Source organism: Oncorhynchus kisutch, linkage group LG3, assembly GCF_002021735.2.
Source record: "Oncorhynchus kisutch isolate 150728-3 linkage group LG3, Okis_V2, whole genome shotgun sequence".
Taxonomy (NCBI): domain Eukaryota; kingdom Metazoa; phylum Chordata; class Actinopteri; order Salmoniformes; family Salmonidae; genus Oncorhynchus; species Oncorhynchus kisutch.
Genome location: NC_034176.2, coordinates 19,788,257 through 19,803,109, shown reverse-complemented (window position 1 = coordinate 19,803,109; position 14,853 = coordinate 19,788,257). Strand labels below are relative to the sequence as shown.

At 43.5% G+C, this 14,853-nt stretch overlaps 1 protein-coding gene across 2 annotated transcripts in view; it reads right to left on the bottom strand.

The window, feature by feature from the left end:
- Window positions 1-14,853, bottom strand: part of LOC109871557 (transient receptor potential cation channel subfamily M member 3) — a 175,342-nt gene that overhangs the window by 94,228 nt on the left and 66,261 nt on the right. For both annotated transcript variants that reach the window (XM_031818559.1, XM_031818570.1), the window contains exons 2-5: window positions 5,031-5,110; window positions 2,442-2,643; window positions 1,935-2,148; window positions 945-1,069 (exon numbers count right to left, since the gene is read on the bottom strand). In XM_031818559.1, coding sequence (XP_031674419.1) covers window positions 945-1,069; window positions 1,935-2,148; window positions 2,442-2,643; window positions 5,031-5,110 — 621 coding nt within the window. The remainder of the gene's footprint in view (window positions 1-944; window positions 1,070-1,934; window positions 2,149-2,441; window positions 2,644-5,030; window positions 5,111-14,853) is intronic.

Below are 14,853 nucleotides of genomic sequence, written 5' to 3'. Positions count from 1 at the left end.
GACTCCAGCCACCAAAGTCCTGGACTGTTCTCTCTGCTACCGAATGGCAAGCAGGACTGATGCACCAAGTCTGCTGCTAGTATTTACTATCTATCCTGTTGCCTAGTCACTTTACCCCTACCTATATGTATATATCAACCTCAATTACCTCGTACTCCTGCACATCGACTCGGTACTGGTACCCTAATGTCACATTCGCTGGAATAAATATCGGACCAAGGCGCAGCGAATGTTGAGTTCCACATATTTTATTAGAAAGTGAAACTAACCAAAGACAAAAACAAATAAACAATAAACTAACAATGAACCGTGACTACAGAGTTGCTATGTGCACTAACTCAAAACAATATCCCATAAACACAGGTGGGAAAAACAGCTCCTAAATGTGATCCCCAATTAGAGACAACGTTTACCAGCTGCCTCTAATTGGGAATCATACAAATCACCAACATAGAAAATAAACTGGAACACCAAATAGAAATAAATAAACTAGATCACCCCCGCTGGAATAAATATTGGACCAAGGCGCAGCGAATGTTGAGTTCCACATATTTTATTAGAAAGTGAAACTAACCAAAGACAGAGTTACTACATGCACTAACTCAAAACAATATCCCATAAACACAGGTGGGAAAAACAGCTCCTTAAATATGATCCCCAATTAGAGACAACGATTACCAGCTGCCTCTAATTGGGAATCATTAAAGGGTTCTCCTATGTGGACAGCCGAAGAACCCTTTTGGAACCATTTTTTCTAAAAGTGTATATAGCCAAGTTATTGTTACTCATTGTATATTTATTCCTCGTGTTAAATATTTCTCTCTGCATTGTTGGGAAGGGCCCGTATGTAAGCATGTCACTGTTGTTTACGAAGCATGTGACAAATACATTTGATTTGACTCACAAACACACACGTGCCCCCACACACATACACTGTAACTTACATCTTTTCCCACCAGGTCCTCCTGGTTCTCCACGATGCCCCAGGGGGCGATGCCAATAGTGCAGATCTTCCCCCGAGATTTAGAGGCATGGTCCTTTAGCGCATCACCCACATGCCGGATCACCCCTGAGTGTGTGTGTGTGTGTGTGTGTGTGTGTGTGTGTGTGTGTGTGTGTGTGTGTGTGTGTGTGTGTGTGTGTGTGTGTGTGTGTGCGTGCGTGCGTGCGTGCGTGTGTGTGTGTGTGAGAGAGACAGAGAAAGAGAGAGAGAGAGAGAGAGAGAGAGAGAGAGAGAAAGTGTGTGAGAGAAAGTGTGTATGGGTGTGAGACGAGAGAGAATAGATTATGCATGTGAGTGAGAGTTGTACGTGTGTTTGAAAGAGAGATGAAGAAAGAGGGCCATTCTGTCAGGATTGATACATAGAGTAATCTTAGATAAATAATACACAGACTACGAAAACATAAAAACATTTACACCGCACCCAGAGACAGAGTGACAGAAAGGTATATCTCAGCCCCACCACCCTCTCTCAATCTCTCTCCCTCTGCCCCCAGTCACACCTGAGGGGAATCTCATTTCATCCCTCTACCTGACACTCACTGTCCACTTCCTTTTGTCCCCGAAATCCTCCTCTCCGTCAATTATTCACCCTCCCATCTCCCCAACTCTTTTTCTGTCCTCTGTCCCTCTGTTTCTCTCTTTTCTTTCTGTTTATGACCTACATCTATACAGTTACCTAACCCTTCGAGGTTACCACCCGCGAACCAGATTCAACCCAAATGTAATGTTGTGGCTAGGGTCAAGGTTAGGCTGAGCATTTTTTTTTATATTTTTTTTTTACTAACACTAGTATTGATTTTTCACACCCACAACACAACACAAGAGCAGTCATAAACAGAAGCGTAGGGTTAATGGGTAACAACGTCACAGCACGTGGTTGTTATTAGCCCACTAAGTGGGCCTTTTTCATGCCTCCACCCACCCAGCCCACCTGTGTTGACCCCGCCGGTGAAGATCCAGGCTCCGGTTGTCATTGCAGCCTTGATGAGACCCTTGCCAAAGACCTGTTTGAGTTTGGGCTGCAACTCAAAGTTCTGCAGGCCCCCATGCACCGAGATGAGCAGCTTGGGAAGGTCCAGCTGCCACTCCTTGGTCATCAGGTGCAGCAGGAGGTCTGGCTTGGTGTCGTAGGACACACGCACATACTGCAAATGATCATACAAACAACCAATAGCTGTCATTTGTTTGGTATAACATCAACGTGTAATATAGATTACAATGAGAGATATTTTGTGAAAGGCTAAGTACAGTAAAGCGGTTCAATGCATTTGATTGCATACATATGACCTCAGTGGAATAAGAATTGTTTACTCTCATCAATATCTTTGTCTGCAGTAATGTGGATAGGCCCTATCTATATGGTAATATAAACATGTCCTTATCTGTCTATCCACCCTTTATGTGTTATATCATTCAACCCTAGGTATAAAGTGGTCACCATGGCTTTGTTAGAGTGGCCCCCTCCCTGGAACTCGATGGTTCCGAAGGCGTCGGTGGGGCTGAGCTGGGTGTGTTTGCTGATTGACCATTTCTCTGATAGGCTGTCATTCTTAGCCAGACGCTCCGTCTTGTCATTCTGACTGGAGGAGATGCCGGGGGGCAGGCCAACGTGCTGACCAATCAGACGGCCACAGCAGCACCTGGGGAGGCGCAAGAGAGGGGACAGGTAGTCAGAGGTGAGGTGAAACATTCTGAACGTTGCATCCTTCTGATCAGACACCAGATGTGCACTAGAGCTGGGAAGGAGGAGGTGACATGTCGGGCAGGTTCCCGTTCATCTACTGTGAGAGAATGGAGTTCAAAGGCCGTTCACACAAACCCCATGCAGCCCACTCTCTCTACTTTGTACAAATCTCTGATAAAGCCTCTGTAAATGTGCTAGAATTACGCTCATAATATCATAGCCATTAGACATACTAGTAGTCAATAGTCACATACATTGGACATAATGGAGTTGAAATGTGACAGGTCCAGACAGGAGTCCCTGAGGGCAGACAACTGGAATCTTTATTCTGAGATGATGTAAACACCGGCCTGAGATCAAAGAAAAAACAAATTTCTCTTCACTTGCATGTCGTCGACCCAGTATTTCCAGATGAGTAACTATTTGATCCTGGAGCCCCTTCATTTTCCCTCCAGAGCTTTACTTATTCTGTGTTCACTGCTTCATTACATGTCATTTTTGAAAGCATCATTCTTGGTTTCTTTAATGCAGAAATATGTCTGTGACAGGTGTTACGTTCTGCCAATAGCATGCTTTATGTCAGTGTGATGTAGCTCCCTAGAAATGGAGTGATTTTGGTAATTCACAGCATTTTATTGTGTGTCTGTTATGCTTGTTCTGAATGTCCACTTATACAGAACATATGGCAGATTCATTAAATATTCATATATTTAATAAGTTCCTTTAGAGATACCTCCTTTTTTTTTGAGAATGAAACATCTGCAGGGCTCCCTTGCTAAAATAAATGTAAAATAAAATGTGAATGAGACTGTGTGTGTGGTGAAGTTTAGAATTTTTGGTGTTTTAGACGTTACAGTTATATGGTTCCTTACCCTGGCAGTATTATATAGGCCAGGAGAGACTGTAATCCACAGTTCTGATTTCTTTAAACAGCTAACTTTAGCCATCTCTAGCTACAAATCAATTGGGGAGCTGGGGGCAACCATGTAATGTACATTGTTTGGGGGCTAATCACCTTTATGTTACTTCAAACAAAGTCTTTGAGTTGATTTGGCTAAGACATATTTAACATTGCTGCTAATTTTGAACACAGCTGCTTTGGATGCTGCTTCCACTATGCCTTGTGTGGTGTCCGGGAGATTGGGACTAACATACAATACATGAGCAAAAGTATGTGGACACCTGCTCGTCGAACATCTCATTCCAAAGTCATGAGCATTAATATGGAGTTGGTCCCTCCTTTGCTGCTATAACAGCCTCCACTCTTCTGGGAAAGCTTTCCACTGGATGTTGGAACATTTCTGTAGGGACATTCAGCCACAAGAGCATTAGTGTGGTCGGGCACGGATGTTTGCCATATGGCCTGGCTCGCAGTCGGCTTTCCAATTCATCCCAAAGGGTTGAGGTCAGGGCTCTGTGCAGGCCAGTCAAGTTTTTCCTCGCCAATCTCGACAAACTATTTCTGTATGGACCTTGCTTTGTGCAAGGGAGCATTATCATGCCAAACTGTTGCCACAAAGTTGGAAGCACAGAATCGTCTAGAATGTCGATGTATGCTGTAGCATTATAATTTCCATTCACTGGAACTAGGGGGCCTATCCCGAACCATGAAAAACTGCCTCAGACCATTATTACTACTCCACTAAACTTTACAGTTGGCACTATGCATAGGGGCAGGTAGCGTTCTCCTGGCATACGCCAAACCCAGATTTGTCCGTCGGACTGCCAGATGGTGAAGCGTGATTCATCACTCCAGAAAACGGATTTCCACTGATCCAGAGTCCAATGGTGATGAGCTTTACACCACTCCAGCCAATGCTTGGCATTGTGCATGGTTATCTTAGGTTTGTGTACGGCTGCTCGGCAATGGAAACCAATTTCATGATGCCCCCGACGAACAGTTCTTGTGCTGACATTGCTTCCAGGGGCAGTTTGGAACTCGGTAGTGAGTGTTGCAACAAAGGACAGATGATTTTTAAGCACTATGCGCTTCATCACTCGGCAGTCCCGTTCTGTGAGCTTGTGTGGCCTACCACTTCTGGCTGAGCCATTGTTGCTCCTAGACGTTTCCAGTTCACAATAACAGCACTTACAGTTTGATGAAAAATTTACAAACTGACTTGTTGGAAAGTGAGCTCTTCAGTAAGGCCACTCTACTGCCAATGTTTGTCTGGCTGTGTGCTCAATTTTATACACATCAGCAACGGGAGTGGCTGAAATAGCCGTATACACTAATTTGAAGGGGTTACCACATACATTTGTATATATGGTGTAAGACAGCAAAAATATGAATTTCCCATTCACATTGAACAACAAAGTTGTCTTTTAGTACTTTTCACATACCTATGGGGGTCTTTGGCACTCACTATGATATGAACACATTCTCTCTTGTTGAAGGCTCTCTCAATCCACGATTTCTGTGCCTGTGGAGAGAAGAGAAGATGCTCAGTCAGCTAGTTACTCGAACTCAGACCACAGGACTCTTAACTTAAGAGAGGTAGACGAGAGAATCACAGGCGGCACATCAGGAGGCATGCAGGCAGCTAGTACCCAGCTAAGGCCCAGTCTGAGTCGGAGCCCAGTCGGCCCTGGGAAGATAAGAGGCATTTCTCTACCAAACAACAACAGCTATTCATTAGAATGGGAAGAAGGATTTTGTTTTTCTTGAGAATTTGAAGTGCATAGATACAAGCCACAGGTTTCCTATCTGATATCGACTAGGCCTATTTAAGATGCATAATTTGAGGTCTTGAAACGGGCGGCAGGTAGCCTAGTGGTTAGAGCGTTGGGCCAGTAATTTTTTATTTTTTATTTTACTTTTATTTAACTAGGCAAGTCAGTTAAGAACAAATAATAATTTTAAATGACGGCCTAGGAACAGCGGGTTAATTGCCTTGTTCAGGGGCAGAACGACAGATTTTACCTTGTCAGTTCGGTTACCAAAGGTTGCTGGATCGAATCCCCGAGCTAGAGGTAGAAATCTGTTGTTCTGAACAAGGCAGTTAACCCACTTTTTCCCAGTAGGCCGTCATTGTAAGTAAGAATTTGTTCTTAACTGACTTGCCTAGTTAAATAAAGAAAAATTAAATAATTGTGTTGGAAATGACTATCAAAGATGTGCATGCAATCTCAACCATGCAAACTAACACAAACAAACTCAAATGCAAATATTTAATATACGTTGAACAAAAATATAAACATAAACGCAATGTAAAGTGTTGGTCCCATGTTTAATAAGCTGAAATAAAAGATCCCAGAATGTTCCATAAGAACAAAAAGCGCATTTCTCTCAAATGTTGTGCACAAATTTGTTTACATCCCTGTTAATGAGCATTATTCTTTTGCCAAGATAATTCATCCACCTGACAGGTGTGGCATATCAAGAAGCTGATTAAACAGCATGCTCATTACACAGGAGCACCTTGTGCTGGGGCAATACAAGGCCACTCTTAAATGTACAGTTTTGTCACAAAACACAATAGATGTCTCAAGTTTTGAGGGAGTGTACAATTGGCATGCTGACTGCACGAATGTCCATCAGAGCTGTTGCCAAATAATTGAATGTTCATTAATCTACTAGAAGCCGCCTCCAACATCATTTTGGAGATTTTGGCAGTACATCCAATTGGACCTCACAACCACAGACCACGTGTAACCACACCAGCCCACCTCCACATCCGGCTTATTCACCTGCGGGATCGTCAGAGACCAGCTACCCGGACAGCTGATGAAACTGTGTGTTTGATTAACCAAATAATTTCTGCAAGAACTGTCAGAAACTGTCTCAGGGAAGCTCATCTGCGTGCTCGTCATCCTCACCAGGGGTCTTGATCTGTCTTCACTCACCTTCGGTGGCCACTGGCATGCTGGAGAAGTGTGCTCTTCACAGATGAATAGCGGTTTCAACTGTACCAGGCAGACATGTGACATTGTGTGGGCGAGTGGTTTGCTATGTCAACATTGTGAATTGAGTGCCCCGTGGTGGCGGTGAGGTTATGGTATGAGCAAGCATAAGCTACGGCTAACGAACATAATTGCATTTTATCGATGGCAATTTGAATGCACGAAGACACCGTGATGAGATCCTGAGGCCCATTGTTGTGCCATTCATCCACCGACATCCCCTCATGTTTCAGCATGATAATGCACGGCCACATGACGCAAGGTTCTGTACACAATTCCTGGAAGCTGAAAATGTCCCAGTTCTTCCACGGCCTGCATACTCATCAGACATACCTACCACCCATTGAAAATGGTTGTGATGCTCTGGATCGACCTGTACGACAGCGTGTTCCAGTTCCCGCCAATATCCAGCAACTTTGTACAGCCATTAAAGAGGAGTGGGACAACATTCGACAGGCCACAATCAACAGCCTGATCAACTCTACTTAGGAGATGTGTTTCACTGCATGAGGCAAATGGTAGTAACACCAGATACTGACTGGTTTTCTGATCCACACCCCTACCTTTTTTAAAGGTATCTGTGACCAACAGATGCATATCTGTATTCCCAGTCATGTGAAATGATAGATTAGGGTGTAATAAATGTATTTCAATTGACTGATTTCCTTATATTGTGTACTGTAACTGAGTAAAACCGTTAAAATTGTTGCATGTTGCGTTTATATTTTTGTTCAGTATAGTTTACTTCCCCATTGAGATAAAGTGCAGAGAGTAAGCGGATGGTCTGTGCACCCAGGCAGTAAATTCTGTTTGAGTTTCTCAGAAATGTGAAGTTCTTCATCCTGCCCCTGCGGAGTCCATGAATATGAAATATTTCCTCATTTCCATGGGATTACAGCACAACTGACAGCCAATGGAAACAAGTGTGTGTGTCGGGGCATGCGGCTGTCATGTCTACTGCAGGGTCTGAAGGAGAGAGTCAATTATACTCTGCTAGTGCCTGGTGAACAGAGCCTGGTGAACAGAGCCTGGTGAACAGAGCCTGGTAAACAGAGCCTGGTGAACAGAGCCTGGTAAACAGAGCCTGGTGAACAGAGCCTAGACTCCAACAACACCGCTGGGGGGATATAATGTGAAAGCATTTTCTGTACAAAGATGCACATTGACCCCATCCACACAGGAAGTGTTAGTGGACATGAGGTGTTGTGGAGATGAGCATGATGGTAGGAGTGTCCGGAACACTCTGTCGCCTCCCGACAGCAGGACGGGACAGCTAAAAGACACTGGAGGAGGGGAACCGAGCCTCCCAAAACCCACAGCAGCTATGGCAGGAACACCACAAGGCAAAACAAAAGGAGGTCTTTTCTCTGCTTTATTCCGGGAGAATTTGTGTCCCCTGTTCCCAGCCTGCTCTACTTGTACAGGGCTTTTCCCCTCCGTCAGAAAAAGAACAACACACTGTCTCTCTGCCTGACTGGCCCTGTCCCCCCACGGCACGCCAAAACCCCCCCAGGCACCGACCTCCAACCCCCAGGCAGGCCTCCCTCCACACAGGCACACTTACCCTAACACCAGACTTCCCACGATAAACCATTACTCTGAACAAGTCAAGCCACGGGAAGGGGAGGGGTAGGGGGGCCACTTTACACAGGTCAACCTGACCGCGATGACTCAGCAAGCAGCCCCCCTCCCCTCCCCCGACAGGCTGCGACCAATGTATTCATACGCCGCTGCGCACAAGCACAAAGTAGATCTCTCCCTCCCGTTTTTGACTAAATTAGGCGTGACAGTGCTGGCATGAGCCTACTGGCGCTGCTCTCGTGTTCTCAGTAAAAAGAAGATAAGACCAGAAAACCACACAACACGGAAAACACAACACAACCTGTGCCAAAGCCTCAAACAACAGAAAACCACCCCTGGGGTAGAAAAGGAGACCCTCCACAATCTTCTTTGTGGTTCTCTCTCTGTGGCTCTCTCTATGTCTCTCTCTCTTTTTGTCTCTCTCTTTGTCTCTCTCTTTGTCTCTCTCTTTGTCTCTCTCTCTCTCTCTCTCTCTCTCTCTCTCTCTCTCTCTCTCTCTCTCTCTCTATGTCTCTCTCTCTCTCTCTCTCTCTATGTCTCTCTCTCTCTCTGTGTCTCTCTCTCTGTGTGTTTGTTTGTGTGTGTCAGGCTGGCTGGTAGTGTCTTGGTTGTCTTGGTTGTGAGTAAGGGAAATCAGACAACCTGTCATGGGTCAAGACAACATTACAGACTATGTCTCTCTCTCCACCCCCTCTCCCCCTCTCTCTCTCCCTCTCCTTGTTTCTCCCTCTCTTTTTTATTACTAATACTAGTGGGGAGTCTGTTCAAACACCACATCAAATGAACAGCCAACTGTCTAACTGATCTGTTCCAAAATAAACACACATTAACACATTGAGCAGGTATGCAACATGTTTTTCTTCTTTGGTTGACATAGAACGCTGTTTGTACTTAACTTCATGAAAATGAAAATAATAATATTAATAAAAAGAGAATTCCGTCTGAACTGATCTCACTGAAATTATGGATTTCTCTTCATCTGTTTTCTTACTGTGCAAAAATATTCTCTCTAACTGAAATGCTGTCAAACTAATTGGAGCGTCGGCGGAAGCACTGAGCCATAGGATTAGATTCTTAGCTACTTGTCTCAATTGCACTTCACACTTTTTAATTACCATGTATATCAAATACAGTATCTTTAAACTTTTTTTTGTCTTTTCCATGACTTTTCCTTGATCTTAGAACATATGCAAACAGTGGAAGATTCCAATTAACGTCAAAGCACAATTCCCATTGTGTTTCTTTTGTGATATCCATACTAAAAGACACACTGCTTGCTTGGGTGAGCATCTTCTTTTAATTGACTATCCCAGTTAGGTGACTCATGACTGAAGAAGATACATGCGAAAACATTATGAAATAAATAACTTCAACCTTAATAAATGTGTGTTGAGCTTTTTATATTTTACACCATCACTGCTATGTCCTCATCAGAACCATTTACCACACACATTTACCACACACATTTACCCTTTAGCTTAGCATACAGGGAAACATAAACATGTGGGCTCCAAGTGGCACAGTAGTCTAAGGCATTGAATCTCAGTGCAAATCCCTCGCTGGAGTAGGCCATCATTGTAAATAAGAATTTTTTCTTAACTGACTTGCCTAGTTAAATAAAGGGTCAAATTAAAAAAGATGTTCTGTTGTCTATTTGAGAGAAAATATTTGTCTCTAAATGATTTAACATTGAGTTATAGTCAGAACAGTATGTTTTTCATTTGAGAGGACTACACTTTTTTAAAAATCACAATACTAATCATTCATGCACTCTCCTGTGTCCACAACAGTCTTTAAAACGAAATTCTGTTCGTAGAAAGGTACATCAATTATTCAAAGGAAGGCAACTAGCAAACAGAATCTCTTGGAAAAAAAATAAAAAATCCCAATGAATACAAATTGCAGCAATTGAACTGAATATAGAAACATTTCCGGGATACAGAGCAAAGACAATGGATCAACAACAAATAGAACCTTCTGTTTAAATCTTTTTCAGTTTCTTGCGGTAGTTAAGTCTAGGCTACTTCAAATTACCATTCAATAAAAATCTGCACCACAGTGAGAATTCACAACAGTTTCTCCTCTCATGTCTCTGCGCAGAGAATGTGTTATTTCTGTGCTGTTCTCTATGAGACTACATCAGTGGTGAGAGATAAGCCTATTCAGACCCTCTTCGAAGAACATTTTAATTCAATAAAAAGCATTTCTTTGTTATTAGAATACGGTAAGTTTTGTCATCAGAACCTTCACTAGGGACTCTGTCGGACTAGAAAGAATAAAGTACATCAAAAACAGTACACCTGAGCCAGACACTTACCTGAGTGTGTTGCTGTGCTGCATTGATGGGAGCGTCCTGTGAAAAGCAGGGCAAGTGCTGAGGGCATCTCTATATCTCTAAACCTCACACCCTCACTGGATCCTGATACCAGGCCTGTCCAGTCCACCCCGCAGCCTAAGGACATTAGGGCTAAACCAGAGCCACTGTGGCCCTATGAGCCCACTGGAATGTGTGTGTGTGTGTGTGTGTGTGTGTGTGTGTCTGGTGTTGTAGGGGGATTAGCCTGATCAGAAACACCCCCATATGTCCAATCACAAGCCCCCCCTCCAAAAAAAACAAATCCCTCACTACGGTATCAGAGAAGGAACTCTGTTCATTTCCATCATTCATGCACACACACACACATAGATCCAGTCGCATACAAACATGCACAATTGGTACATGTAGAACAACAATACAACTGCTGACGTTTCTCTACTGTAAAACCACTACAAGTCTCCCCTCCACTATGGATGCTTGAATATGTCTTTTTTCTAGTTATGCCTGTAATGGCGTTGGGCATCTTTCCCTCAAGGAGATGGCCCACCAGGGAGAGTGGCCATTTAAGCCCGACTACCATGTCACTCAGATATGCACTGCAGTGTGTCCTCTCTATCAGTGCACACCACACCTGTCTGTCTCCGGCCTCCACAGCTACTGTGCAGCTCCTGGTGTGTGTGAGCAGCATATAACAGCTCTTGACACCACAAAGCACTTCTGAGTAATGGGGACATTCTTCTTGGGTTTAGCCAGATTATTATAACATTATACCACAGCATTGTTGAAATCGAATTCCTGATTGTCTGGAAGGGCATTCTAGAATGGACATTAAAACCAGAGCCAATAATATGCGCCTACAAATGCAGACCGTACTTGTTACAAAGTTACAGAAAGCTAAACCAACAACCACACAAAATGAAATTGGATACATTGTAAACGCAGTGAGTGATAAACCTCTCCTGTCCCCTCTGCCACTAAAGCTGTCAAATTCTCCCACGTTTTTCTAGTTTGACCAGCTGTTTTCAGCAACTGATATTTTTGAATTCGGTTTTCATATTGGCAGATTTGCAAGACAACAAACTATTTAACTAGCTTCTTTGACAAGGTACACATCTGTTGTTCTGCCCCTGAACAAGGCAGTTAACACACTGTTCCTGGGCTGTCATTGAAAATAAGAACTTGTTCTTAACTGACTTGCCTAGGTAAAAAAAAATCAAACAAAAGGTGTATTTCCCTCAATTCCCTGTGTACGTGTGTTTGTTTGAGTAGGATTTAAATTAGTGCAGATTAGAGTATTATTTTCCTGGTCTCCCCACTGTTCAGACTAATTAAAACTTGCCCAGATTACTTTAAATCTGTATAATCCCTGGATTAGGAGACCAAGAACAGACAGGTTCTAAACCAGCACTACAAAAGAGCAGTGTTTACAGCTTGACCTCAGCATCTACCCCCAACCGACCTGCCCTCTGAGAAACGTTCCACTCAAAGAAATGGCTGGGAGGGAAAAAAGTATATTTGGCAACATATCATGAGTTAGCCATAGACATCAAATGTGTATTATACTTATAGCATTCTACTAGTGTATAATTGGGAAAAGTAATGATGGCATCTTGACCCCGTCAAGTTAAACAACATGAAAAAGATTATTGAGTCGAGCAGTGTGGCCAGGTAATGAAATCCAGTTGAGATTTTCTCCGTTTTGAGGATTCAATGTGTTCAATTTATCTAGAGTCTCAGATTTCGAGAGAAGTCAAAATTCTAAAATCAGAACACAACTGATCAAATCTGAACCAGTCCAGTTGAGACAAGTGTAGATGCTCTCTGTGCGATGGTCTGTGTTAACTCAGATTTAGATTATATACAAATTCTACTGGGAATATTATACAGATTTTGTGACAGGTTAGAATCCACAGTCAGAATGTGACAGGTCTCTTGGGAGGTCAGGAAGGCTGAGTCTGTGAGCAGTGACTTTCAAAGAGCCAATTAGAGTTGAGGAAACCTGCAGACACACTAGGCTAATGGTCCTATAGAATGAGATCAGTTCTTCAGTCTCATTCATAAGGTGGCCAGCATCACCAGCTTCCATGTCAATACTGGGATTGGGAGTGGAGAGAGCAGCTAATGATATGACACAAAGTCAAAGCCCTTTACAAGGACATTATAGAATCTCTCAGACAAAGCCTTTCCTATTCTTGAAACTCCCATGTTCAATATGCCACAAAATGGATGCCAACATCAAAACAAAAGCCAGACAGTACTCTATTCCTCTGAGCAAGAGTGTTTGTGATATTATAAACAGGACACACAAACAGATTAAGAATTCCGTTGGTTTTCTCCTAATGAACTTGTAATGGATTAAGCGTTGTGAGGATGTGTTTGTCGTGTTGAAATTCCATTCCTAATGCATCTAATGTGCCTCACCAGAGGAGAATTCAAGGCCCCTTTAACCCAAACAAAACCCCAAATGGTTGTCTTCCTTCCAGTTGATTTTGCTGTGACCTGAATGCTTGGGGACAGGTGGAAAAGTGAACAATATTGTGTGAAAACACCTGGAAGCTGTTGTAATGCTTTAATGGGGAAGATTTCAGGAGATGATCTGAAATACACCATGATGGTTCAAGTGTACACACACTCATTAGAACACAGACACTATTGTTAGCATACCCTGACATAAACTCCATGCACTGTCTCCGATTCATTACGCACACACGTGCACGCATACACACACACATGTGCACGCATACACACACACACACACACACACACACACACACACACACACACACACACACACACACACACACACACACACACACACACACACACACACACACACACACAGAGATATGCACATAAACACACGCAAACACACACACACACATATTCTCACACTATCGCTCCTTCATAGGCCCACTCTGGTCAAGGTCATTGCATTGGAAGAATGCAAGCTGGTTACTCTGCAAGGCGATAGAATAGAGGGGTGGGTTGCAAACATCTCTCCCAATGAAAGTTCTAGACCCATGCCTCCAGGTGCCTGTCATCAACATCTCATGAGCTGAGTTATGTGTATGTATTTCACCTAAACCTGCCCTCAACCCTGGGCCTAGAGAGGACGTGGCCACTTCAGAGGAGGGCCCTCTAGCTTATTCAATCTGTACGATGGTGCCATACAGTATGGCTGCTGTCTCGCGAGCTCCGACCCAACTTTGCTATTCTGTGATTCTTTTGACGTTTATCTTTTTTTGCTCAAAATGTATCCACTATTATTTCTTATGATCAACAACTTTTGAACATCAAATTGTCAGTTACTAACCTCAATTCTAGCATCAACTACAAATTCGACTCATCTGCCGTGGGCTCTGTGTAATTCTGCCCCAATTTTCGGGCTACCCACGAGGAAACGCCGGCAAAAAAAGAGGCCGGAGAGGCGTAGTCCTGGCGAGATAATAACAAAGGGAAAACCGGCCACCTATTCCTTCAATTATATTGGCAAATATAATTGATAATAAGATGGTTGACCTCCGATCGCAGATTTGCTATCAACGGGACTATCGTAACTGCAATATCTTCTGCTTTTCTGAAACATGGGTTTTGGACAAGATACGCCCCATGGCTATCCAACTCAATGTATTGTCCATTCACCGAGCAGAGAGGACAATGTATTCAGGAAAATCAATAGGGGGGGGGGGGGGGGTATGCCTCTTCATCAACAGCAAATAGTGTGGTGACTCTAGCGTAGTGTAGGTCTCGACCCATTGTTCACCCATCTTGGAATACCTAATGGTCAAATGCCTACTATTCTACCTCCTAAGAGTTTTCAGCTGTTATCATGACTGCTGCATTACATTCCACCTCACGACAAGAAAAACATCAAGCTGGCACTTTTATGCACCCAGATCCTGCTTTTCTTGTTGCTGGTGATTTTAATTCCACGTCATTAAGATACATGATCCCCAACTTCCAACAGCATGTCTCCTTCTCCACTAGCGGCGATAAAGTCCTAGACCACTGTTACTCTACCCACAAGCAAGCATACAAGGCCCTCCCTTATCCCCTGTTCGGCAAATCAGATCATGGTACTCTATAGTCCTGTCCTGTCTACAAGCAGAAGCTCAAAACAGGAAGAACCCTGAGGCTTCGTAGAGAAATCATCATCCGAATTGGAAGCTATGCTGCAGGACTGCTTTGCTAGCATGGACTGGAATATGTTCCAGGACTCGGGCGATAGCATCGGTGAGCTATCCACCTCAGTCAACGGCTTCATTAGGAAATGCATCCCCGACGTTGTCCCCACAGTGAAGGTTCACTGCTTCCTCAATCCAAAACCCTGGATTAACACAGAGAACAGCACTATCGCAGCCAACC